We start from the raw sequence: 24,096 nt of genomic DNA on the forward strand, positions 1-24,096 counted from the left end.
TGCAACTACTACGCGCATTTTTGCATTCATCACACTATTGACCAAGAAAATATATCACAAAGAATACAAATATCCCTACACTAAAAATGACCTCAAAAACTCTCAAAAAACAGACAGAATAAAAAAGACCTCAAAAATACTGGGTGTGTGAGTTGAAGCACACTGACGTTGAGTTGATTAAGTTGAGTGAGTGATCAATTACATTTTATTGTCTGTTCAATTAATTTAAGCCCGAGTAAATTGGTCACCACCTTCGTCAAAAAATATAAATATAAAAAAATGGTCACCACCAAATCACATAGAAACAATGTAGTTGTATGAAGTATTTACTCCATCAGGTAAGGTTCTGGGTTCGAATTTTAGCATTCGTGTAATGTGTGTGTGTTTAGTATGCTTTCGCGTCTCTCAATAAGAAAGATTCTCAAAAAAAAAAAAAAAATCACATCGAAACAGAACAGAAACCCTGTTTTTTTGGCTGGGAGAGAACTGGGAAGACAAATGAAGGAAACTACAGATTTCCCTCAACTTTGAAACACATCACAACGCTTTTGAACTTCAAGTCTTCAACAATGACTTCTCTTCGTAGGGAAATTGACAACCCTACAAAAAGATTCTCCTCTACCACTCCCTATTTCTTTATGATGATTCCAAAGGGTGCTTCTAGAGGCATCAAACTTGTAAGCAGCTAGCTCTCTCTCTCTCTCTCTCTCTCTCTCTCTCAAACTGTAGTTTGCTCTGCTCTCTATATATAACTTAGTCAAGGAACCTGGTAATGCTCAAAGTTTCTAATTTCCATAAGAATCATTACTGATGATTGAATCCATTGGGTTGTTTTAAATCAAGTTTACTCTTTAAAATTTTAATGCGTTTGAAAAATGTTTGGTGCAGTGGTTATGCAATATGTTATTGAGATGTCTCATATCTTAGCCACAGAAAGATGAGATAATGCTTTTCACTTTGTGGTCAGTTACTTAAATGTTCTGTGTTGTGCAGAGGATCCCAAATAAATTTTTGATGAAATGTGGAGATGATCTGTCAAATCCAGTATTTCTTAACGTTCCAAGTGGTTCAAAATGGAAAATGGAACTCAGAAGATGGGATGGTGACGCTTGGTTTGACAAGGGTTGGTCTGAGTTCTTTGAGTTTTACTCTCTGGACAACTGTCACTCGTTAGTTTTTCGATATGAAGGGAATTCTAAATTCAACGTTTGCATATTTGATCAAAGTTTCAAACAGATTGACTATGCATTAAAAATGCCCAAGATGAAAGAAACCAATTCTGATGATTCTGGTGATGTTACTGAAATCTTAGACAAATCTTTACCCCGCCCCAGAAAATCAAGGGAGAAATCTCCGTTGCAGTGTCTTCGGCCTCACAAGAAAGCCAGAACAAGCTCACGTGGTAAAGCAGAAGTTCTACATCTCAATAAGACCAAGAAACACTCAGCCTTATGAAATGATGATTGAGAAGTAAATTGAAAATGAAAATTGGTCCAAATCAGAAATGAAAATTCCGTACATTTTTGTTTTGATCTTTTACATTATTGTGTTTTCTGTGTGTGTGTCTCCTAACTTGTAATGTCCTATTATATTCTTTAGCAGGCAAAGTTGATTTTTATGCCAAAAGACATGGTGGAGGTAAGTCTATCACTGCAAGATTCCCAAAGCGAACAGAACCGATTCTTGGGAGCCCGCATCCATCGACTACAAGTGAGAAGGCTATAGCTCTTCAGAGAGCTAAAGCTTTCAAGTCTGACAACCCATTTTTCATGGTTTCCATGGGGAGCACTAATATTGATGGATATCATATGGTAAGCTTTCTATGTACTGCCATGCTGGGCCATCACAACTTCTGTTAACTTGTATGCATAGATCATGTCTTGAGAGAGCTAAGGCTTTTAAATCTGAATACCCTTTTTTGAGGTTGATAAGCTATTCATCTCCAATATTTCCTTGGAGGTTTCCTGGTAAGCTTTCTATGGAGGCATCATGTACAATTTCTGCTAAATCTATCTACACATTCAGTCTGAAAAGAATTAAGTTAGCAAAGATACCTCCTTTTACAGAGCAACAAAATCATAAGTACTCTCCAGAATCTTATTATTGTCTTTGCTGCGTCCCTTCTTTCTTTCAGTCTTTGCCAGCCGAGTTTGTCAAGGAACATTTTAACCAGGTTCATGATAACGCCATCCTTTGTGTTTCGGGTGAAAGAGCTTGGCCTGTCAAATTAGGCCACTGGGGCAGAGGAAGAATCAGATTCCAGAGTGGCTGGGGGACGTTTCTGCGAGACAATCATTTGGAAATTGGTGATGTGTGTGTCTTTGAGTTGATTAGCAACATTAAACCTTTATTTGATGTTGTCTTTTTCCATGCTACAGAAGCTCCAAATTGCACCTTATCACCAGGAAAGTTGTTGACTAATTTTTGAATTTATTATTTGATGGAAGTGCCATAGACAACTATCCCTCACTGTCATATATTGTTATGTGCCTGCAGATGTTGATGGGGAACAAACTATACCCAAGATGGAAGAAACATATGAAGATGATGGTTTTATTGAAACTGTGGACGATTATCCATCATGCCCAAAAACAAGGAAGAAATCTCCAATAGAACCACAGCCTCACAAGAAAAGCAGAACATGTTCAATTAGAAAAGCAGAAAGCAAAATCAAAGATGTTTGTGGGGCATCTAGGACTCGAAAGTTCCTAGTTCGAGGAACTGAGGTTCCTAGGAGGATTGATCCAGTTGAGGCAACTGGAAAAGATATAGCTCTTCAGAGAGCTAAGGCATTCAAGTCCGAATACCCTTTTTGTTGGGTTCTTATGCATCACTCGTATATCCATAGAAGTTATTTGGTAAGCTATCTATAGAGGCTTCAAGTACAACTTCTGTTAACTTCTATGGGTACATGTCAGTCTGAGAAGAATTAAACTAACATAGATACTTCCTTTTACATTAAAAATTAATCATAAATACTCTTCAAAGTTTTACAAGTCTTTACTGCTTTCCTTTTTCTCTTGCAGCGTTTGCCAGCCAAATTTTCCAAGGAACACATTAACTGGACTCATGACAACATCGTACTTCATGTTCCAAATGGAAGAACTTGGCCTGTCAAATTAGGGCAAGATGCCAGAGGAAGAGTAATATACCTGAGTGGTTGGACAACATTTGTGCGAGACAACAATTTGGAAGTTGGTGATGTGTGTGTCTTTGAGTTGATTAACGACGTCAAACCTTTATTTGATGTTGTCTTGTTCTGCGCTACAAAAGCTGCAAATTGTACCTTGTCACCAGGTGAGTAATATGTTGGTTAATTTGTGAATATGTTGGTTAATATGTTGCCTAATTCAGGAGTAATTTGTCACCAGCTGATGACGATTCTGGCTATGATTCTGGTGATGATTCTGGTGATGAGTCTGATGATAATTCTATTGAAATCCTAGATGATTTTCCACCCGTCCCAAGAAAAACAAGAGAGAAACCTCCACATATATCTCTTGAAAGAGCTGTTGAGAGAGCAAACTCTTTCGCATCTAAATACCCCTTTTTCAAGATTGCTATGCATGCCACTTATATCCATGGGCATCATATGGTAAGCTTTCTATAGAGCCATCACATTCCTTTAGAAAGAAAATTAAATCAGAAACTCTCTCCAAAATTTTATCAACGTCTTCCTGCTTTCCATCTTTTTTATTTTTCATTTTCTTTTTCCCAGAACTTGTCATCCTCGTTTGTCAAAGAAAATCTTAACCAGACAAGTACTTATGCCATCCTTCGGGTTTCGGATGGAAGAACATGGTCTGTCAAATTAGACCAATATGGCGATGCAAGAACTAGATTCCAAGGTGGTTGGATGGACTTTGTGAGAGAGAATAGTTTGGTAATTGGTGATGTGTGTGTCTTTGTGTTGGTTAACAACATCAAACCTTTATTTGATGTTGCTTTTTACCGCACCAAATCAAAAGCTGCACATTGCACCTTGAATAATTGAAAGTGAAGCCTGATAGATCAACTAATTGAATCTGTACTACCAAGTTGAGTCTGAATGTTCAAGGCAGAGGAGGCCTGCAAATTTAAAAGGTGTCCAAATCCAAACATAAGTATGTTTATTTGTCCTTCATTGTTGTTTTGATCACCTTAGAAAAGGCTCAATCTTCGAGTCTATAATGACATTGTTCTTTTTGAGTTTCAGTTGCCATCTTCAACAATTCATTTGAAAAAGTCATCACTGCTCCATACTTTTTGTAACCAAATCGAATTCTTCCCCATTGAAAAGGCAACTGTTCAAGTTATTATTGATCGTGGCCTGTAAATTTGTTTAATCAAATCTCTGTTAAAAAAATATACTTTTAAAGACAATGATAAAGTGCTACATTTCTCAATTTTATTTTGTTTTATTCCCTTTTTTTTTTTTTTTTTCAATCAATCACATTGAGTTCTCTAACATGCCAAAAACAAAAATATAACTTTAAAAAAATAAAGAAGTTTAAATGCATCAATGTAAATCTAGGAGATCTCTATACTTTTTTTAGTCAATTTTAATTCATCTCCATTTCCGAAACCTCGATATTTTAGACATAATTATGATAATTCATTCTCACCATCATATTCAACAATACTGTTTTAGAGCATCTAGTTTTTCCAGGAGTTTCTTATACACAATAAATTCAGCCTTTAATAGATTGTGTGGCCTGTGGAGTTGTTTGAATTCCAGTCGCCAACATTTATTAAGCTTCGTTTCTTTGTGACAAAAAAAGAAGCAGCTTCTTTTATTTTATTTTTACGGTATTTCACTTAATTGAAAACTGTTAATATTCTGTAACCAAAAAACTGTTAATATTCAAATTTAAAAAAATACAACTACTACAAACACTTCACTCACACAAGTATCCCAAAGAATATTGAAAAATAAATAAAAGTATCCCAAAGAATACAAATAATACCCCTACACTAAAAATGACCTCAAAAAGAAAAAAGGCTAAAAAAAGATCTCAAAAACAAAGCTAAAACACTGGGTGACTTGAAGCACAGACGTACGAGTTTATTGAGTTGAGTGAATTAGCATATTTTTTTATTTTTTTATTTTTTTATTTTTTATTTTTGCGAAAGAGTGAATGAGCAATTTAATTACTCTCTTCTTTTTTGTTGGTCAAGTCAAATAATTACACTTTAAGTCCAAGTAAATTGGTCACCCTCACCACCAAATCACATAGAAACAGAACAGAACCCCTGTTTTTCTAGCTGGGGGAGAACTGGGAAGACAAATGAAAGAAATATATTCAGAAACTACAGATTTGTGCCCTGAACTTTAAAACACAACTTAGAGCTTTGAAGCACATCACAAAGCTTTTGAACTTCAAGTCTTCAACCATGACTTCTCTTCGCAGAGAAATTGGTAACCCTACCAAAAGATTCTCCTCTTCCACTCCCCATTTCTTAATGATGATTCCAAAGGGTACTTCTGGAGACATGAAACTTGTAAGCAGCTCTCTCTCTCTCTCTCTCTCTCTCTCTCTCTCTCTCGAGTCCATTCTCCATTGGGTTGTTTTATTTCAAGTTTACCCTTTAATAATTTATTATAAAATAAATGGCAATCTTTTTCTATGCGTTTGATAAATGTTTGGTGCAGTGGTATTTTCTGTAATAGTGCTCACTCACACTTGTGACTACACATATTTATGCATTCATCACAAGCTCATTTATCTCAAGACATAAAAACAGAACCGCTGTTTTCCTATCTGAAAGAGAACTGGGAATACAAATTAACGAAAAAGATTCAGAAACAACAGCTTTGTTTGTTCCATAAACTTTGAAACACTTCTTAAAGCTTTGAAACTTGAAGTCTTCAACAATGACTTTTCTTCGTAGGGAAATCCATAACTGGCCAAAATGTTATGCTACCAATCCCCATTTCTTTGTGATGGTTCCAAAGGGTACTTGTAGAGAGAGCAAACTTGTAAGCTCTCCATGATGCCCATTTGACATATATTGGAATTAATTGGCTTTGGTTCATGCTTTCATGGCTGCTGTTTTCTGTTCTTTAGGGCATGGACACCTGTTAGTATTTATATATTATAGAGATGACTCATTTCTTGGCCACAAAAAGACCAATTACGTTTTTCACTTTATGATCAGTCAGATGACACGTTTTGTGCTGGGCAGAGTATTCCAAAGAAATTTTTGAGGAAATATGGAGATGATCTATCAAATCCAGTACTTCTTAAGCTTCCAAATGGTTCAAAATGGAACATAGAGCTCAGAAGATGGGAGGGTGAGGCTTGGTTTGACAAGGGTTGGCCAGAGTTCTCTGAGTTTTACTCTCTAGAGCACTGTCACTCCTTAGTTTTTCGATATGAAGGGAATTCCAAATTTCACATTTGCATATTTGATAAAAGTTTCGTAGAGATTGAATATCCATTAACGATGCCAGATAGGAAAGAAACTGACGCGGATGATGACTCTAGTGATGAATCTGATGATCATTCTGATGACGCTTCTCTTGAAATCTTAGACAAATTTCCACCATGCCCAAGAAAATCGAAGGAGAAATCTTCGTTGCCATGTCCTCGGCCTCACAAGAAAAAAAGAACAAGTTCAAGTGGTAAAGCACAAAACAACATTAACTTACAATTGGGTCCAAATCAGAAATGAAATTTATGGAATATTCATTTGGTTTTCCATGTTTTATACTGTTGCCTTTTCTGCCATTCTTCTGTTCTAAGTTGTAATTTCATGTTATATTCTTTTACAGGCAACGTTGATTATCCAGCCAAAAGACATGATCGAGGCACGTCTAGCACCCCAAGATTCCTAAAACAAACACAAGTCGTTCGTGGGAGGATGCATCCATTGACTACAAGTGGAAAAGCTTTAGCTCTTCAGAGAGCAAAAGCATACAAATCTGACAAGCCTTCTTTCATAGTTCCCATGCATCACTCTTATATCGGTCGACATCCAATGGTAAGCTTCTATAGACAACCATTCTGGGCTATCACAACTTCTGCTAAATTGGATGTATAGATCATTTCAGTGTGAAAAAGAATGAAGCAACGATACGTACTTTCACAAAGCAAAATCGTAAATATTTTCTCTTCAAAATTTTCCTAACGTCATTTTCTTGTTTTCCTTTTAATTATTTTCAGTGGTTGACATCCGATTTTTCCATCTTTATGGGACATCTTAGTAAGAATTCTGCCAACGTTATCCTGTGGGATTTGGGTGGGAGAGCTTGGGTTGTTGAATTTATAGCAAAACCAAGAGCCAAGTTCCAGTCTGGTTGGCATGAATTTGTGTGCGGCAATAATTTGAATATTAATGATGTATGTGTATTTGTGTTGATTGATGACACTAGACTTGTGTTTGAAGTTGTCATTTTCCGCGCTGTAGAAGCTGCAAATTGCACCTTGTTACCAGGTACATTGTCGTTTAAATTTTGAATTAATTTTGATGGAAGTGCCATAAAGATTAACTATCTATCCCTCATCTATTGCAACATGGGGCAGATGTTGATGGGGAAGAAACTGATGAGGATGATGATTCTGTAGATAGCTTGGATGAACTTCCACCATGCTCAAAAACAAGGAAGATATCTCCAATAGCACCACAGCCTCACAAGAAAAACAGAACATGTTCAACTAGTAAAGCAAAAAATATCGAACATGTTTGTGGCTCATCTAAGACTCGAAAATTTGTAATTCGAAGACCTGAGGTTCCAAGAATGATGCATCCAGTTGCAGCAAGTGGAAAAGATAGAGCTCTTCTGAGAGCTAATGCTTACAAATCTAAATACCCTTCTTTCACGGCTGCTATCCATCCCACAAATATATGTGGATGTTATTTGGTAAGCTTTCTATGTCACATACAACTTCTGCTAAATTCTATCTGTATATGTCATTCTGAAAACAACTAAGCTAGAAAATATACTTCCTTTTGCAGAGCAAATGACATCATAAATATACTCTCACAAAATTTGATTGTTGGTTTTCCTGCTTTCCTGTTTTCTTTTCAGGCTTTGCCAGCCAAGTTTGTCAAGGAACATCTTAACCAGGCTCATGATAAGGTCATCCTTCGTGTTTCGGATGAAAGAACTTGGCATGTCAACTTATGCAAATATGGCAGGGCATTCAGACTCCAGAGATGGATGAGATTTGTGCGAGAAAATCATTTGGAAGTTGATGATGTTTGTGTGTTTGAGTTGATTAACAACATCAAACCTTTATTTAATGTTGCCCTTTTTCGCGCCAAACAAGAAAAATTGAAAGAGCAGCCTGATGGATGAAGTAATTGAGGAAGCTGAATATTTCACCAAGAATACTACCATGTTGAATCTGAAAATAGAAGGCAGAGGAGGCCTGCAGATACCAACTTGCTTATATATTTGTCCTCCATTGATGTTTTTGATCACCTTAGAAAGGCACTGATCTAAGAATCTCTTTTGTTTTTGAAATTTCAACTTCATCTTGAAGATTTACTTTGAAAAAGCATCAATGTAGAAGATCTCTATATTTTTTTAAGTCAATATCTAATCCATCTCTATATTCTATAGTCATTGTACAATTTGTATTTCAATTATGTGTCTAGTTTGTTGCCGGCCCACTTCCTCTTGGCTCTTCTCTAATCAAGGTCCTATGGATCCATCCAAGTGTGAGGTTTTTATCTCAGTCTGGGTGCAAGTTGGAGAGAGCGACCCTTTATGAACTTCCACTTTTCCCATGGACAAATGGTATTTAATCCATAATTCCTAACATACTTCTCGCATCACATGAATTGTAATTAATTTAGGTAAACGAGAAAATTACCGGAGTTTTTTATTTTTTTATTACTTAATAAAAAGATGAATATTTCCCAAAATATAAACTATAAAATAAGCTAACAAAGGAGTAAAATATTTTTAAAAAATATAGGTACTGGTGAGGAGAGTTGGTCAGCAAATGTGATCAACAAATATTGTTTTTAAAAACCAAAACATAACTTGGGAAAAGTGAACATTTTGGACGTTTCTCCAGCAAAAAGCAAAAAAAGAAGATAATACGTTTCTCAGAAGGGGACGGAAGATCGGGATGGCAAGAAAATCAAGTGCAGTAAGAAGAAAACCCTCATTTTTCAAGGCTCTTGTAGGCAACTTCTCTAACCAGCTGGTAAGTCCACCTCCTATTATGTACTCTGTCTACTCTACACTTCCCTCTAAAAAGAAAAATCCTTTCAATTACTGGAAATGAGAAACCTAAGCTTGTTATATCACAGTGGGTTTTGTAGTTTTGATGATCCAAACCAAAGCTTTGAATCCAACAGTTTTTTGTTTTTGTTTTTGTTTTTGGGTCAATTGAATCAACAGTTTAGATAGAATACTAAAGCTGCATGCTTTACTGGGTGTCGAACAATAGTACTTTTTTGTTGTTGGAAAAGGTCGTACAACAGTACTTTGTAAATCAGTGATATCAGTTTTGGCTGTTCTATGAAGTATGGACCACCAATATCTTATTGTTGTAAATCAATGATATCTTGCTTGCTTTTTTCCCTTTTTGATGTAGTTACTTACCCCATTGAGTTCTAAACTGAGTTCATATTTTGTTTGTTTGTTATCTATATTTTGTGTTCATAATATTTTGTCTTTTGGCGTCAAATTAGGTTATGCAATGCAATGGGGTCTTAATCCTTTTAAGTCCCTTAAACACCAATGAAAAAAATCTGTAGAATCTGTAAAATGGTTAAGGTTTTGAATTGTTTAACATAAGTGACACCCTTTCTTATGAAAAAATCGTTCCTGTGGTCCTTCAATTTCACTTTCGTTAGGACAAATGGTCCTACCGTCAATTTTGTTATCTTTTCTGTTAAATGCAGGGGCAAAATGATATTTTTGTATTATTCTTAATTTCTACTATCTGAATATTCATTTCACCCAAAAAAATAAAAATAAAAACTAAAAAACCTTCTTCCTATCCTCGCCATTGCAAGTAGGGTGGGTATGGTTTGGGTGGGGGTGGGGGTTGTAGGAGCTCCATCAGTTGTTGCCGAGATGGTGGATTAATTGGCTTGGTGTCGGGTGGAGGTTGTCCATGGCTTTGTTGGAATATTTATATGGTGGAAATTAAAAATAATACAAAAATACCATTTTGCCCAAGCATTTAACAGAAAAAGTTAATAAAACTGATGACATGACCTTTTGTCCTAACGAAACTAAAGTTAAAGGACCACAAGAACGATTTTGGAAATTGAGGGCCAAAATGCGAATCTGTCAAAGTTCAAGGACCACAAAAATTTCAGTCTTTGTGAATAAACGTTGTTGTTATGTTTGGTGATTGGCTCAAGATTATATATTTGGGATTTTCTCACAAAGTTCGTTTCTATCTACATATTCCTACTCACTTTTGTCGCAGCAAATCCCGCCAGCATTTCTTGTGCATTTTGATGGTGGAAAAGTGCCTCAGAAGTCCCACCTTCGGACCTCGGCTGGAACTTGGCCTGTTAATGTGAAGAAGGCTGATGACAAGTTCTTTTTCCAAAAGGGTTGGAAGAAATTTGTGCATGACAATGATTTAAAGCTTTGTGAATTTCTAGTCTTTGGATGTGCTGGAGATTTGGGATTCTATGTTGACATTTATGGAAGAAATGGCGGCAAAAGAGAGTTTGTAACGGCCGAAAGGGACAGACCTCATGAAGAGGGACATGGTAATGTATTTCACAGAAAGAGCCCAAGACATCATGGAAAACAGAATTTGCCTTCAATTGATCCCATCAAATATGAAGCAACCGATACTGAATCTGAAACATCAATGCATCCATTGGCTACAACAAGTACTGGAAAAACTATTGCTCTTCAGAGAGACAATAGCTTCAACTCTGAAAAACCTTTTTTCAAGGTTGCATTATGGAACTCGTACATGGATCGAGGTGTGATGGTGAGCTTTCTATAGATAACCCTGCTGAGCCATCACAACTTCTGTTCTGCTCACTTCTATTTATACATGTTTGTCTAAAACAAATTAAGAATAATCATTCACATACCAAATTAAATCTAACATATTCTCTCCAGTAAATTTTATTATTCCCTTTCTTTCTTTTTTTTTTTTTTTTTCTTCTTCCAGTGTTTGCCAAAAAACTTTGTCAAGACGCATCTCACCAGGCACCGAGCTAATGTTACCCTTCGGGTTTCGGATGGGAGAACTTGGCCTGTCAATTTGATATTTGAAGGTGAAAGAGGCAAACTCGGTGGTGGTTTCATGGCATTTTGCCGAGATAATAATTTAAAAGTTGGTGACATGTGTGTCTTTGTCTTGATTAACAAGATTGAGTTTTTGTTTGAAGCTGGCTTTTACCGCAAGACAGAAGCTGCAAATTGCACCGTGCCACCAGGTAAGGAACCTGTTATTTTGTCAAATTCTACTCCTTTTGGTCTGCCCTCTGCAAAACTTAGACATGTTTTGTTCTTTCTTTTTTGTTTCGGGGAAGGCAAATCACAGCGGAGGATCAATTGAAGTCAAGTGATTAAAAGAGAAGCCTTCATAGACGAAGCTCTCATGATATGCACCTCCTGCGAAAGATGGTCGTTGACGCCTACAAATTTAAAGAAGTCCAAACATAAGTACTACAAGTTGCCTGTGCATATTTTGCCCTCCGTTATTTTGATCACATTTCAACTGACTCTTCTGAAAGAACATTATGTTATGGATATCACGGGGTGTAGCGACATAGTATTACTATTCCTTTAATTTTGATTTTCAACGTCTTCTTAAACAATTCATTTGACTTTGGGCATCAATATGCTAGATCTCTATACTTTTTTCAAAGTGTTTTTATAAACTGAAGGAACAGATTGCCACTCTTCAGGTCAGAGATATACCAGGCATGTGAAGTTTGATTATCTGTTGGCTGGTTTGCATTTGCAAAGCCAAATTCTTTGTTTCAGTAACTATTTGCTGGGCATAAAAGAGATGCCAATGCAAAGTCACTTTTGTTTTCTCGTCTTTCTTTGGTTTAAAGGAGGCCTAATGAAAAGGAGAGGAGATTCAATTTCCTATTCCCAACAAAGTTGGGTTTTGTATTAAAAAAATTGGTGGAAACATTTTGGATTATACAAATTTGAACTTGTTTGGTGCAATTTATTGTTTTTGTAAATGAAAATAAAATAAAATTTACTGAATGTGAAACAACGATGCATCCGTTGGCTGCAACGACTGGGAAAGCTCTTGCTCTTCGCAGAGACATTGGTTCTGAATCTGAAAACCCTTCTTTTGAGGTTGCAATGTGGTTCTCCTACATCCGTAAGTGTTACTTGGTAAGCTTTTTATAGAGACAACCCTTTTGAGCCATCACAACTTGTACTACCATTAAACATGTCTCTGTGAAAAGAATTGTGCAATGATACTTCTATGGAGCAAATTAAATCATAGATATGTTGTCTCCATGAATTTTAATTTTATTAGTCCTTCATGCTTTCCTTTTTTTTTCGTTTTCAGGATTTGCCGGCTTTAGTTTGTCAACGATCATCTCGCTGAGCAGCCTAGTTCGGGTTTCGGATGGGAGAACTTGGCCTGTCAATGTAAGAATGTACCAATTCCTAGGTGTTTGGAGGGCATTTGTGCGAGACTGGTTTAAAAGAGGGTGATGTGTGTGTCTTTGTCTTGATTGACAAGATTTTATTTGAAGCTTTCTTTCACCGCAAGACACAGGCTGCACATTGAACCTTGTTACCGGCAAGTAATAAATTAATGTGGTGAATCTCTGCTCGGTCTTCCCTCTGCCCTCTGCATAACTTAGGTGTCGTTCTTTCTTTTTTCGTTTTGGGAAGGCAAACTATGGCGGAGGATGAATTGAAGTTGAGAGATTAAAAGAGAAGCTTCATACATGAAGTTCTCATGATATGCTTTCTCTGCAAATTTGAAGTATAAAAGATGAGCAAACATAACTAGTACAAGTTGCCCATGTATACTTTGTCCTATGTGATTGTTTTGATCATTTTAAAACTGGTTCTTCAGAAAGAACTATGTTTTTATTTGTGATTGCACAAATCTTTTAACTTATTAGGTGCAATTTTCTATATTTTGTTCACGAAAAAAAAAATTATTACAATGCAAGGTAATGTCATTGAGCACTACAGAGGTAGTAAAGTAACCATTTGAAAAAAGCACTGGAAGGCCTGCAGATATTGTTGGGTATTTTTAAAAACCTTTTTTCCTTCATGGACCTCTTTTAATTTGCTGTACTTGACAACATTGAAAAATTATTGGTTGAAGGCAGGATTGTATAACAAATTTTGAAGGCATAATTGAAGAAGATCAAAGCATCTAACTTTGAATCTCATGGCTAATATCAATCCATGCAACAGAGAAAAAAACAAAAACAAAAAAGAGTTTTTCTTCTTTTTTAACTACTCATTCATTCCCGTCAAATTGAAACAATAATGCTATTTGTGTCACTTTTATTACAATGTCATTATGGCAAAACACTAGAGAGGTAGTAACCATTTAAAAAAGGAATGGAGAGGCCTCTAGTTACTTTCTTTCATAAATATTCTTCTCAAAGCATATATCTTTGCATCTCATGGCTAGTATCAATCTAGGCAACGGAAAAAACAAAAGATGAAATAAACTTGGGACAAAAAATGTAAAGAAAGAAAGAAAGAATAATACAATATTAAAAGGGGGTATGTTTCCAAAGTGTGGCACCAACCCAAAAAGTAAGTTCTTGTAGAAAGCTCTCCTCAGTCCAGAAGAGGAAGAAGATAGGGTTCAAACAGGAAACAGGAAACAAGAGAAAGAAAATGGTGATGGCAAGAAGAAACCCCTCCTTCTTCAGGTTCTTGTAGGTGACTCCTCTAACCAGTTGGTAAGTCCAGCTCCTATTTCTACTCTCTTCTACTTAACAAGCGAAAAAAATGGTCCCTTTTATTACTAGAAATGGGTTATGTTCTTTCCAAATATATGATCTCATCCTTTGCACTGGCATTTTGTGTTTTGGAATCTAAAACACAAATTATGAACAAAATTTTTGCAAAGCGTGTAGTATAAAATCTCAAATCTGTTAAGATGTTGAATTGTGTATCTTAAGCATCAAACTCATTGTCATTATTGGGGCATAAATTTCTGTGTACGTGTGATGAAAATGTACATGACATCACATACCATATTACTTTGTGTTTGCCTTTTGTATTAATTTTTCAATGTACCTCAGCAGTCCCACCTTTGGACCTCAGCTGGAACTTGGGCTGTTAATGTGAAGAAGGTTAATGACAAGTTCTTTCTCCAAAAGGGTTGGAAGAAATTTGTCCATGACCATGATTTAAAGCTTTGTGAGTTTCTAGTCTTTGATTACGCTGGAAATTTGGGATTCTATGTTGACATTTATGGAAGAGATGGCTGCAAAAAAAAGTTTGTAACAGCCATTAGGGAAAAAGGCCGCAGACCTCATGAAGAGGGACATGGTAATGTAATTCACAGAAGGAGCCCAAGACATCATGGAAAACAGAATTTGCCTTCAATTGATCCCATCAAATATGAAGCGATCGATACTGAATCTGAAACATCAATGCATCCATTGGCTACAAGTACTGGAGAAACTATTCCTCTTCAGCGAAACAATAGCTTCAACTCTGAAAAACCTTTTTTCAAGATTGCAATACAGAACTCGTACATCCGTAGAGGTTATATTGTAAGCTTTCTATAGACAACCCTGCAGAGCCATCTCAACTTCTGTTCACTTCTGTTTATAAATGTTTGTGTGGAAATAATTAAGCAATGATACATTTACAGAGCAAATTAATTAAATCATAGACATTCTCTCCATATACTTTATTATTGTATTTCTTGTTTTCCTTCTTCTTCTTCCAGTATTTGCCACGTAATTTTGTCAAGACACATCTCACCGAGCAGCGAGCTACTGTTACTCTTCGGGTTTTGGATGGGAAAACTTGGCCTGTCAAGTTGGCATTTGAAGGTGAAAGAGGCAAACTCGGTGGTGGTTTCATGACATTTTGCCGAGATAATAAATTAGAAGTTGGTGACGTGTGTCTTTGTCTTGATTAACAAGCTTGAGTTTTTATTTGAAGCTGTCTTTTACTGCAAAACAGAAGCTTCAAGTTGCACCTCGTCACCAGGCAAGTAACCTGTTATTTTGTGCATTTGTACTCCTTTTTGGTCTGCCCTCTGCATAACTTAGACATATTTTGTTCTTTCTTAAATCATGCCGGAGGATCAATTGAAGTCGGGTGATTAAAAGAGAAGCCTCATTCATAGATGAAGCTCTCATGATATGCTTCTTCTCCGAAAGAAGGCAGTGGACTCCTCCAAATTTAAAGAAGTACGAACATAATTAAGCAGTACAAGTTGCAGTCCTCTGTTGTTGTTTTGATCACATTTCAACTGGGTCTTCGGAAAGAACATTATGTTATGGATTTCATGGGGTGTAGTGACACAGTATAACTATTCCTTTAAATTTGATTTTCAACGTCTTCTTAAACAATTCATTTGAATATAGGTATCAATCTGCGAGATCTCTATACTTTTTTCAAAGTGTTCAAAGTGTATAAACAGAAGGAACACATTGCCACTCTTTAGGTCAGAGATATACCAGGCCTGTGAAGTTTTCTGATTAGTGGTGATTGGTTTGCATTTGCGAAGGCAAATTCTTTGTTTTTTGTTTTTCTAAGGGAAAGGCAAATTATTTGTTTAACTTTTTGCTCGGGATAAAAGAGGTGTCAATGCAATTTTGTCTTTCTTTGGTGGTTTAAAGAAGGCCTAATGAAAAGGAGAGGAGGTTCAATTTCCTATTCCCAACAAGGTCAGTTTTCCTATCAATGATTTTGGTGGAAACATTTTGGCAAATTCTAACTTATTTGGTGCAATTTACTGTTTTTGCTAACGAAAATTAAATCAAATTAGTTGGTTTTGCAACCATTATGCGAAACCAATATCCAAACTTATAAGTCAAATTTGGATTGGATTGGATTAGATCAATCACACTCATGCCAGTTAGGGGTGGGCACGGTCCGAATTGGATCGGTTTCACCTCAAAATCATGGCCGCACCAATTATAATATAACGGTTTAGTTTGGTTCGATTTTGACAAAAGTTATGAAGGAAACCATACCAAATCAAACCAATTTAAGACGGTTTGATTCGGCCAATTTAGGCCTAAGCCCAATTCTCTTTCTTTTTGCATTTTTATCAATATTTTTAGCCCAATTATAATCAACAAATTCACAACTTGCTTCATACGTAAATCACTTTATAGACTATGAAATCATCCTAAAGCTCAACATGCCATGAAACTTCATATTTCAATAACTTATATAGCTCAATTCAAATATTCATATATAATTATTACCTAATTAAAGTATTACACATGTAAACTATAATATAAATAAATAAATAAATATACACATAAACAGTTCGGTTTGGTTTAGATTGATTCATAAAAACTCAAAACTCAAAACCAAACCATATACTATCCAATTCGATTTTTAAACCGTTTGACATTTTCTTGATTAAAACCAAACCAAATTGATGATTACAGTTTAATTCGGCTGATTTTCATCAATTTTGGCCAGATTGATGCCCACCTCTACTGCCAGTTTCTCATAAACCAACCTTATCTCATATTTTCATGATAGCAAAATATGAAATAAAACTTGAACTTAATATAATGTAACAAGGAATAAAAAAATTAGAATAATTGAATTAAGTAGAGTTGTTTCCTTCGCTTTCTAGGCATGTTTTCCTTTTCAGACAAGCTTAGGTGGAGATTCTTCCCAATGTGTCATGAAAACTCCAACATGAAATTATTGGTCTGCAACTCTATGTACTTTTTCACTGGTCTTGACCCAGTGCCATCCTTTTTTATTTTCTTTTTTCACTTGGCAACAGAGTAATTAATTCATTATAGAATTGGGCCTTGATCGGCTAATAGCCGACATAGAGTTACTCTTCGGTATACACAATATTAGGAGTGGTTGCGGTTCGGTAACCGCGAATTTTTACTCAAACCGCAAACCGACCGACTATTTGCGGTTTGGTGATTTTTGAAACCGCAAACCGACCGCGTTTTGCGGTTTAAAACCGCAAATTCTCAAGCATTAACAAAAATATAAATTTACAACCTAAATAAATAAATACACAACCTCAATTTCTCAAGCATATATAAATTCACAATCGATTCCAATTCTCAAGCATTCACAACCTAAGAAAATTAAAGTTACAATTCCAAACATTCCAATTAAAGTTAAACTTCTCAAGCATTCCAATTCCAAATCCTTTAAATTTACAAACCAAAAGCAAAATGAATTAAAGTTACAACCAAAAAGAAAATCCAATTCACAGTTAATTAAAGTTACAAACTAAAAGGAAAAATGCAATACACCAATGTTACAAACTCAAGTGTTGGTGGTGAGTGGATTTGAAGAACCCCTTTGTATTGTTTGAGCACCAATGCTATCTACAAATAAAACAACATAGTTTAGTACATTTTATTATAAGAAGAAGCATAAATAACATTAGCATAAATAAACTAATTACTTACAAGTTGTCATATCTTCCATTTCCTTGTAGAATTCAACCTCATCATCTGTTGGTTCCTTGTAAAAGGAAAATTCGTCCGCTCTAAGCCAATCACTAGTACACACTAATGCTTCTACCATTTTAGGATGCAAAGAGCTTCTAAAAGGATCCACAATCCTCTTGCCTAGGCTAAAAGCATTTTCACTAGCAACCGTAGAACTTGGAATTGCAAAGATATCCTTGGCAACTTGTGAAAGAATAGGATATCTTGTTTGGTTCCCTTTCCACCAATTCAAGAGAAGAGAAGGGTTTACAATTTTACTTAATTATTCATAGAGTATAGCCGTGCGGCTATACTTTGCGGTTTGCGGTAACCGCAAATTTTGAAAATCAAATACCGCAACCGCAACCGTAAATGCGGTTCGGTTCTTAATACCGCGATTGCGGTTCGGTTTACCGCGATTGCGGTTTTATTGCAGTAAAATATCGGTTGGTTTTTGCGGTTTTTCGGTTTTTCGGTTTTTCGGTTTTTCGGTTTAAAATGCCACCCTTACACAATATCCCCATGGCGACACGCTTCTACTTTCTGACTAGAGGGAAAGACCGTTCCTCCATTCACAAGACAACAGGAGAAGAGAAGAAAAAGGATACATGACATCATAAAAGGAGTTAGAGAAAATCGTGATGGCTAGAAGAAGAAGAAAACCCTCCTTTTTCAAGGCTCTTGTACATGACTTCTCCAGCCAGTTGGTAAGTATAGCTTCACATGAAAAGGAAAACCCCATGTTCTTAATTCTTAACAGAGAAAAATAAAAATAACCTCACTTTGTTATTATGGACAGAGAGGGTTTTGAAATTTTCTTGATTCAAAACTTCAAAATACTAAAGTTTCATGCTTTATTGTCTGTCTGAGTGTGTTTGTGGTACTACTAGAATCTAATTTATGATATCATTTTACTTTATCCCATTAGTCTTGATATGAATTCCTGTTTTCTACAGTAGCTCTTTCTGTGGATATTTTTTCTTTTTGCTATTTTCAAAGTGATTATGAACCAAGGTAATTTGCCAAATGTTAGGTCTGATATAAATTTCCATTTGCATCCTAATCACCTTTGTTACAGGAAATCCCTCCGGCTTTTTACGTGCATTTTGCTGGAGAGGTACCTCGGAGGTCTCTTCTTCGGACCCCAGCTGGAACTTGGAATGTAAATGTGGAAAAGGTTAATGATGGTTTCTTTTTCCAAAAGGGTTGGAAGGAATTTGTGCACGACCATGGTTTAAAGCTTTGTGAATTTCTAATTTTTCGATATGCTGGAAATTCGAAATTTGATGTTGACGTATATGGAAGAAATGGGTGCGCAAAGGAGTTTGTAATGGCGGTTAGCAAAAATGACAGATCCCTTGAGGAGGAACATGATAATACAATTCATGGAACGCAGAATGTAGATGGCCAGGGCTTTGGCTCAGCTGATGGAACTACAACTAGTCAAGCCACTTGTGCCATAAAAAATGAAGTAATTGATGTTGATTCAGATACATCGATGGATGTTGATGAGCCTGATACTCAAGAGGATCAACTTAACGAGGATTCCGAAATTGGGTTGCCTAGTAAGTTTCTGAATGGATAAGTTTTAAAACCCTTTGGAAAACTGCACATGCTCATTTTTTTAGTTAATTCATGCAGGAGAGTTGGGTTCTACAGAGCATTTTTATTCAAGGACTCAAATGGAAAATCCGAGTGAAGCTCTTGAAGCAGCCAAAAAATTCTCTTCTAAGCATCCTTTCTTCAGAGCTATTATGCGTCAAGCATATGTGGACAAGGGAAGACTGGTATGAACATTGGACCCGTCATTCTGATGCATATAAGTATACAATAGTTCGCTACCTCTTTATTTTGATTTAGTTTTACAAAAGAAGAAAAGAGAAACAAAAAAACTTGAAAGTAGTGATTTCATCTAGACTGTCATGAATCATGATTGGAGATCATATTGCTGATTCACGTCGTCGATCATATCTGCATTTTTCTTGTAACCATAGCACGATGATTTGGAGAAGCATTAGTGCTGTTCGAATTTTGCTACTCAAGAATTGTGAAATTTATTGTGCTCTTGTTCAGTTAGGATTTCTTTTCTCTCATAATTATATTCATTTGTTGGGCTAGCTTTCTTTTATTTTGGTCAGGCATCAATTGGTTGATATATTGATAGTATATATGCAATAATACTTTTTAATCTAACTTTTGCAGGTTATACCAAAGAGCTTTCAGACTAGTTGTATTGGAAAAAAAAAGTATGTCAGGCTTCAAGACTCAATGAGGAGGTGGATTGTGAAGTGTATTTCTCGCCGCAACTCTAGCAGGCTCTCTGCAGGGTGGTACCAGTTTGTAAGGGATCGTGCTTTGAAAGTGGGAGATGTTTGTGTGTTTGAGCTGATTGACAGAAATGATGCTGTGATGAAAGTTTCTATTTTCAGATGCAACAGTTGAGTTGTTTTTCAGTATAATGGGCAGAGCATGCGACGCCAGATGCTTTTGAGCCATAGGCTTCCAGGTTTTGGCTTATTTCTGTACGTTTAAGAAAGGAAAAATAAACTTTCATTTCTTGTGTATTTTGAGACTCCAAGGATTTCACTTTGGTCTATCTAGTCTCCAAGTTTGAAGGAAATGGAGATGGTGTGAGTTTCGTGAAGACTCATCAGTTATGGACTTGGATGTGGCCGGTAACGCCAAGGTTGGGTTTGCTTAACTAGTTCCCTTGGCCAATGGTTTTTTAAAGTATGCAAGGAGCAAGTAGTTGAGAAAATTTACCTCAGCATGTCGTCTATTATCTTTCTTTCTTCTTTTTTTGGTCAAAAATATGTTGTCTAAATATCGTTTGTATGAAATTTTGAAGCTCCCCATTACGAGCATTAAAATGACTATTTTGATGAGATCAACTTAAACAACACCCGTTAAACCTTTCGCCCCAAATGCAAACTATGTTATTGTATTCATCTCCTAAAAAATTTCCATAACTTCTCCACAAAAAAAAAACAAAAAAAAAATCCCTTAGTAAAACTGAAAATAAAAGATTTTTTAGAAGAAAAAGAAAAAAAAAGTGAGTCTTGGGCGTGGCTGCCTTTTGTGAAGTTGGGCGAATCTTATCTCTCATTTATGTTTTAGAAAATTCTGCTTCCTCTTTTTCAATAAAATAAAATAACACGAGATTGAGGAACTTCTCTTTCCTCTGTTTCTCACGGTAAGTTAGCTCGGTCAGTGGTATAGTCAGTATTAACTGGTTCTGTTTAAGCTCTAAAAACCCTTAAACCCTCACTACTAAAAAGTCCCCAATACTTGGCGCGAAAATTAGACCCATTTAATTACAAACCCTAATTTTCACAAGTACATTTCTCATGCAATCTGCTTTCTACACAGCCTCCAACTCCCACCAGTTTCCTCTTCCATGGAAAATCCATGAAACCCAATTGACAGCTCAGAGACCATTCCCTAAGAGGCTCAAAACCTGCTTCAAAGCCCCAACCTTTACCAATTCATTGAGAACTTCAATTGGATATGAACCAGAAGAAAGCCTTGGCAAAGAACCAGGACCCGCCACGCCGGGTCATCTTCCGGTGGTGATTCGGAGGTCAGGTAGAGTTTCTAGGTACTTCTGGGATGGCAGTTGTTTGCAGTTAGTTGGAGTAGATGGCGGTGCGGCGTCGTTTAGTTTCAATTTCGAAGATGGGTTCCGAAAATTGTATAGAATCTGTAGTTTGGCTGTTAGGGATTTCTTTATCCCTAAACAAGTTAGTGGAAATTACATGGATTATGTGAAATGGAAGTTCTTGCACCGGGTTTTCAGTTCGGCACTACAGGTCCTCGCCACTCAGGTACGAATTTATGTGATAAAAGGCTTTTTTCTTTTATTAGTTGATTGAAATGTACAGAATGAATAAGTGAAATAAGCCAAAATAAGTTGTCAGGAGATTTTACACGCTGGTTTTGTGAGGTTTGATAATTTTAGGATTATAATGCTTATAAGATAGAATTAAAAACGATTTTAATTTTAAGATATGTATAAATTTTGGTTGATATGGTTCGTTATACGTGGGGATGCACCGATATTAGGCAATGTTTCGAGCTATTGGCATTGGGTACTCTCGTTCACTTCCAGCAGCTGCTGCCCTTAATTGGCTCTTGAAGGAGGGACTTGGACGGCTGAGTAGGTGCATCTACACTGCTAGTCTAGCATCTGCTTTTGATACCAATTTGAAGGTATTCTACTCCACAGTAATATTTGGTCAGAAAGACCGTCTTCAATTGCTTTCATATATTTCTCTATGGCATGGAATTTCTTTATTTGAGGTTGTTGTAAGCACTGTACTTTCGTTGTTTTATCAAAACTAAACAAAGTCCGAAATTCTGTAATATGGACTCCTTGTGCATTAGAATGTGATAGCTTCAGCAACTCATCTATCTTCTGTTTTTTCATTTGAAGAGAGTTAGGTTTTCAACATCAGTGCTATTCAGTTTGAGCCTTGGAGTTGAGTTGTTGACCCCTGCATTTCCGCAATACTTCTTGGTTCTGGCATCCTTGGCCAACATGGCAAAACAAATAAGCTTGGCTTGCTATCTAGCGACTGGTGTAAGAACTGAGACACTTTTTCTTGCCAAAGTTGTATGAGGTTGGGTTTTGGCTCCTCCTCATTTTGAGTGTTAATGTTCTTCCTCTGTATGTGCAGTCCGCTGTTCATCGAAGTTTTGCAATAGCAGATAACCTTGGTGAAGTTTCTGCAAAGGCACAGGTGTGCTATAATCTTTCCTAGAAATTAATTATCTTTTGTATACTTGAAACAAAACATATTTTGACTGTTGGAATTTTTTCAGATTCAAACAGTGTGCTTTGATAACCTTGGCCTTTTGCTCGCTGCACTGTTAAATATGTTGTTCAAGAACAGCCAAAGGTTCTCTTTTCCAGCTTCCATTACTTGACTTTTCTTCCTATTTGATGTATTCACTGTTATGATTATCAAATCTTATTCTTTGCATGCTTTTCTAAATTGTGATTGCCGTGCCAGATTGCAAACAGCCTTGCCCTTTTTTGTATACCCCATTTTCTCAGTGATTGACCTCTTTGCAATATATCAAGGGCTTAAACATGTCCATTTACAAACATTAACTAAGGTGAGTGATTATTATCTCTTCTATCCTATTTCTGTTAGTAGCCTGCACAACTTATGCCTCATTACCCATTATTTAGAGGACTAAATGAAATTTCCTGATAAATAAGTATCTTAATTTTCCGTGTCTCGCTTTTGCTTGGTTCTTGTGTTCAGGATAGACTTGAAATTCTACTAAATACTTGGATTGAGTTAGGTTATGTTCCTGCACCTGCAGAAGTTAGTAAAGAGGAAGGAATTGATTTCCTAAGGAGCAAAGGTTAGGTCTTTCACATGCATTTCTTATAACCTTGTTCAGTGGCTTGCTTTTTATGCAAGCACCTATGAGCTCAAGGCCGATAACTACGGTTTGAATCAGACAAAGGATTATGGCCTACCAGAATAGGGTACTTGGATCCCAAGAATCAGATCCCTGAGTTGTCCATGATGACAATGCGTTCTACAAGTGGTGAGGATTATTACTTAATATCCATGGAGATGTTCTACACAAGAATTAGAAGAAGTAGGCGAGTAAGTATACTAACAGATGTTCAACCTACATTTCATGTGCTTATGTATCATACTCTAATGATATTAATTTCTTTCCCTTGATGATTTCTAGCAAGGCATCCTTATTTGTGTACGGGAAGGAGCCAGGACAACAGATATTGTCATGGGTTTGTTACAGGTAAAATTACCTTTTTTCAAGAAATAGAAAAAATTTTGTACCATTACTAAATTAGTGTGATGCTTGCACCGTAAACAGTTTCTGGCTCCTCAACTTTTGTGAATGTGTGTGATAATATGCTATGTAGGCATGCTATATCCGCAAATCCCTCCTTATGAACAAGTATAGGTGGGAGAATTTGTTTGATGCTGGAGATGAATTAGAGTCAGCTCTGAAGGAGTGGTCTAAATTAATTGAGGAGTGCAAGCGCCGTGCACAAGGCGACATGTGCCTCTTGAACAAGCAAATGCTGACTTTGGGTTGGGCTACGAAAAACGTTTTATTGAGTTCGCAAGAACAGATTCGATACAGTTTTGTAGATGACTGAAAATTCCTTTATGCTAGAGATTCTTGCTTTTTCCTTTCTTCAGCTGTGGTTGGTTCTCCTTCATAGCATGGAGAGTTTTGGGGATTATACAACAAAACTCAGATGTAACTTATTTCATGTATAAGTAATTTTTGTATTTGCAGCTGATTTTTTATTTTGATTTGTGTATTAGATGTAGGCCGGAGGAAGAGCAAAAAATAGAATGAAATTGCCTATTTATTGGTTATCTATAAATTCTTTTCTTCTCAATTTTATTTCCGTACAAAAATTCTCTTGTTGAAAGAAGCCTGCTTTTGTTTTCCTGATAAGAATTGTTAATAAGATCAGGATTATCTCACATGCATGTCAGGCACAGTTGCAGAAGCTTTTCTAGAGCATGTTCTCTTGTATAATATTGTTCTTTTTAAAAATAT

At 36.2% G+C, this 24,096-nt stretch overlaps 6 protein-coding genes across 12 annotated transcripts; all 6 read left to right on the forward strand.

Annotated features, from left to right (window-relative positions):
* On the forward strand, nucleotides 326–4,194 carry LOC18771847 (B3 domain-containing protein Os11g0197600). Of its 4 annotated transcripts, none has more exons than XM_020568815.1 (8): nucleotides 326–677; nucleotides 994–1,402; nucleotides 1,600–1,811; nucleotides 2,135–2,405; nucleotides 2,497–2,858; nucleotides 3,027–3,297; nucleotides 3,372–3,595; nucleotides 3,719–4,194. In XM_020568815.1, the coding sequence occupies exons 1-8, from the start codon at nucleotides 570–572 to the stop codon at nucleotides 3,992–3,994; spliced, it is 2,133 nt and encodes a 710-aa protein (XP_020424404.1). In that variant the 5' UTR covers nucleotides 326–569; the 3' UTR covers nucleotides 3,995–4,194. The 4 variants fall into 4 exon arrangements, with proteins under 4 accessions (XP_020424404.1, XP_020424406.1, XP_020424405.1 ...); XM_020568817.1 differs by having other exon boundaries at nucleotides 3,447–3,595; XM_020568816.1 differs by having other exon boundaries at nucleotides 1,603–1,811.
* LOC18769112 (B3 domain-containing transcription factor VRN1) lies at nucleotides 4,620–8,574 on the forward strand. The gene is made up of 6 exons (XM_020567757.1): nucleotides 4,620–5,481; nucleotides 6,139–6,604; nucleotides 6,755–6,963; nucleotides 7,146–7,416; nucleotides 7,506–7,843; nucleotides 8,012–8,574. Exons 1-6 carry the CDS (start codon nucleotides 5,374–5,376, stop codon nucleotides 8,279–8,281), a joined length of 1,662 nt encoding a protein of 553 aa, XP_020423346.1. The 5' UTR covers nucleotides 4,620–5,373; the 3' UTR covers nucleotides 8,282–8,574.
* Nucleotides 8,992–11,784, forward strand: LOC18770084 (B3 domain-containing protein At3g17010). Of its 4 annotated transcripts, none has more exons than XM_020567762.1 (5): nucleotides 8,992–9,140; nucleotides 10,380–10,901; nucleotides 11,088–11,193; nucleotides 11,308–11,355; nucleotides 11,452–11,784. In XM_020567762.1, exons 1-5 carry the CDS (start codon nucleotides 9,063–9,065, stop codon nucleotides 11,475–11,477), a joined length of 780 nt encoding a protein of 259 aa, XP_020423351.1. In that variant the 5' UTR covers nucleotides 8,992–9,062; the 3' UTR covers nucleotides 11,478–11,784. The 4 variants fall into 4 exon arrangements, with proteins under 4 accessions (XP_020423351.1, XP_020423350.1, XP_020423349.1 ...); XM_020567761.1 differs by having other exon boundaries at nucleotides 11,463–11,784; XM_020567760.1 differs by having other exon boundaries at nucleotides 11,088–11,355.
* Nucleotides 12,155–15,023, forward strand: LOC18771089 (B3 domain-containing protein At3g17010). Its single transcript, XM_020569006.1, has 5 exons — nucleotides 12,155–12,263; nucleotides 12,459–12,541; nucleotides 13,693–13,827; nucleotides 14,173–14,649; nucleotides 14,829–15,023. Exons 1-5 carry the CDS (start codon nucleotides 12,155–12,157, stop codon nucleotides 15,021–15,023), a joined length of 999 nt encoding a protein of 332 aa, XP_020424595.1.
* LOC18770317 (putative B3 domain-containing protein Os03g0621600) lies at nucleotides 18,099–20,541 on the forward strand. The gene is made up of 4 exons (XM_020567758.1): nucleotides 18,099–18,242; nucleotides 18,614–19,100; nucleotides 19,177–19,322; nucleotides 19,738–20,541. The coding sequence occupies exons 1-4, from the start codon at nucleotides 18,177–18,179 to the stop codon at nucleotides 19,975–19,977; spliced, it is 939 nt and encodes a 312-aa protein (XP_020423347.1). The 5' UTR covers nucleotides 18,099–18,176; the 3' UTR covers nucleotides 19,978–20,541.
* LOC18769441 (protein root UVB sensitive 4) lies at nucleotides 20,623–23,932 on the forward strand. Its single transcript, XM_007203576.2, has 10 exons — nucleotides 20,623–21,359; nucleotides 21,598–21,744; nucleotides 21,968–22,114; nucleotides 22,212–22,274; nucleotides 22,357–22,433; nucleotides 22,548–22,653; nucleotides 22,806–22,908; nucleotides 23,008–23,159; nucleotides 23,251–23,316; nucleotides 23,444–23,932. The coding sequence occupies exons 1-10, from the start codon at nucleotides 20,883–20,885 to the stop codon at nucleotides 23,681–23,683; spliced, it is 1,578 nt and encodes a 525-aa protein (XP_007203638.1). The 5' UTR covers nucleotides 20,623–20,882; the 3' UTR covers nucleotides 23,684–23,932.

This window comes from Prunus persica, chromosome G7 (genome assembly GCF_000346465.2).
Source record: "Prunus persica cultivar Lovell chromosome G7, Prunus_persica_NCBIv2, whole genome shotgun sequence".
NCBI classification, from domain to species: Eukaryota; Viridiplantae; Streptophyta; class Magnoliopsida; order Rosales; family Rosaceae; genus Prunus; species Prunus persica.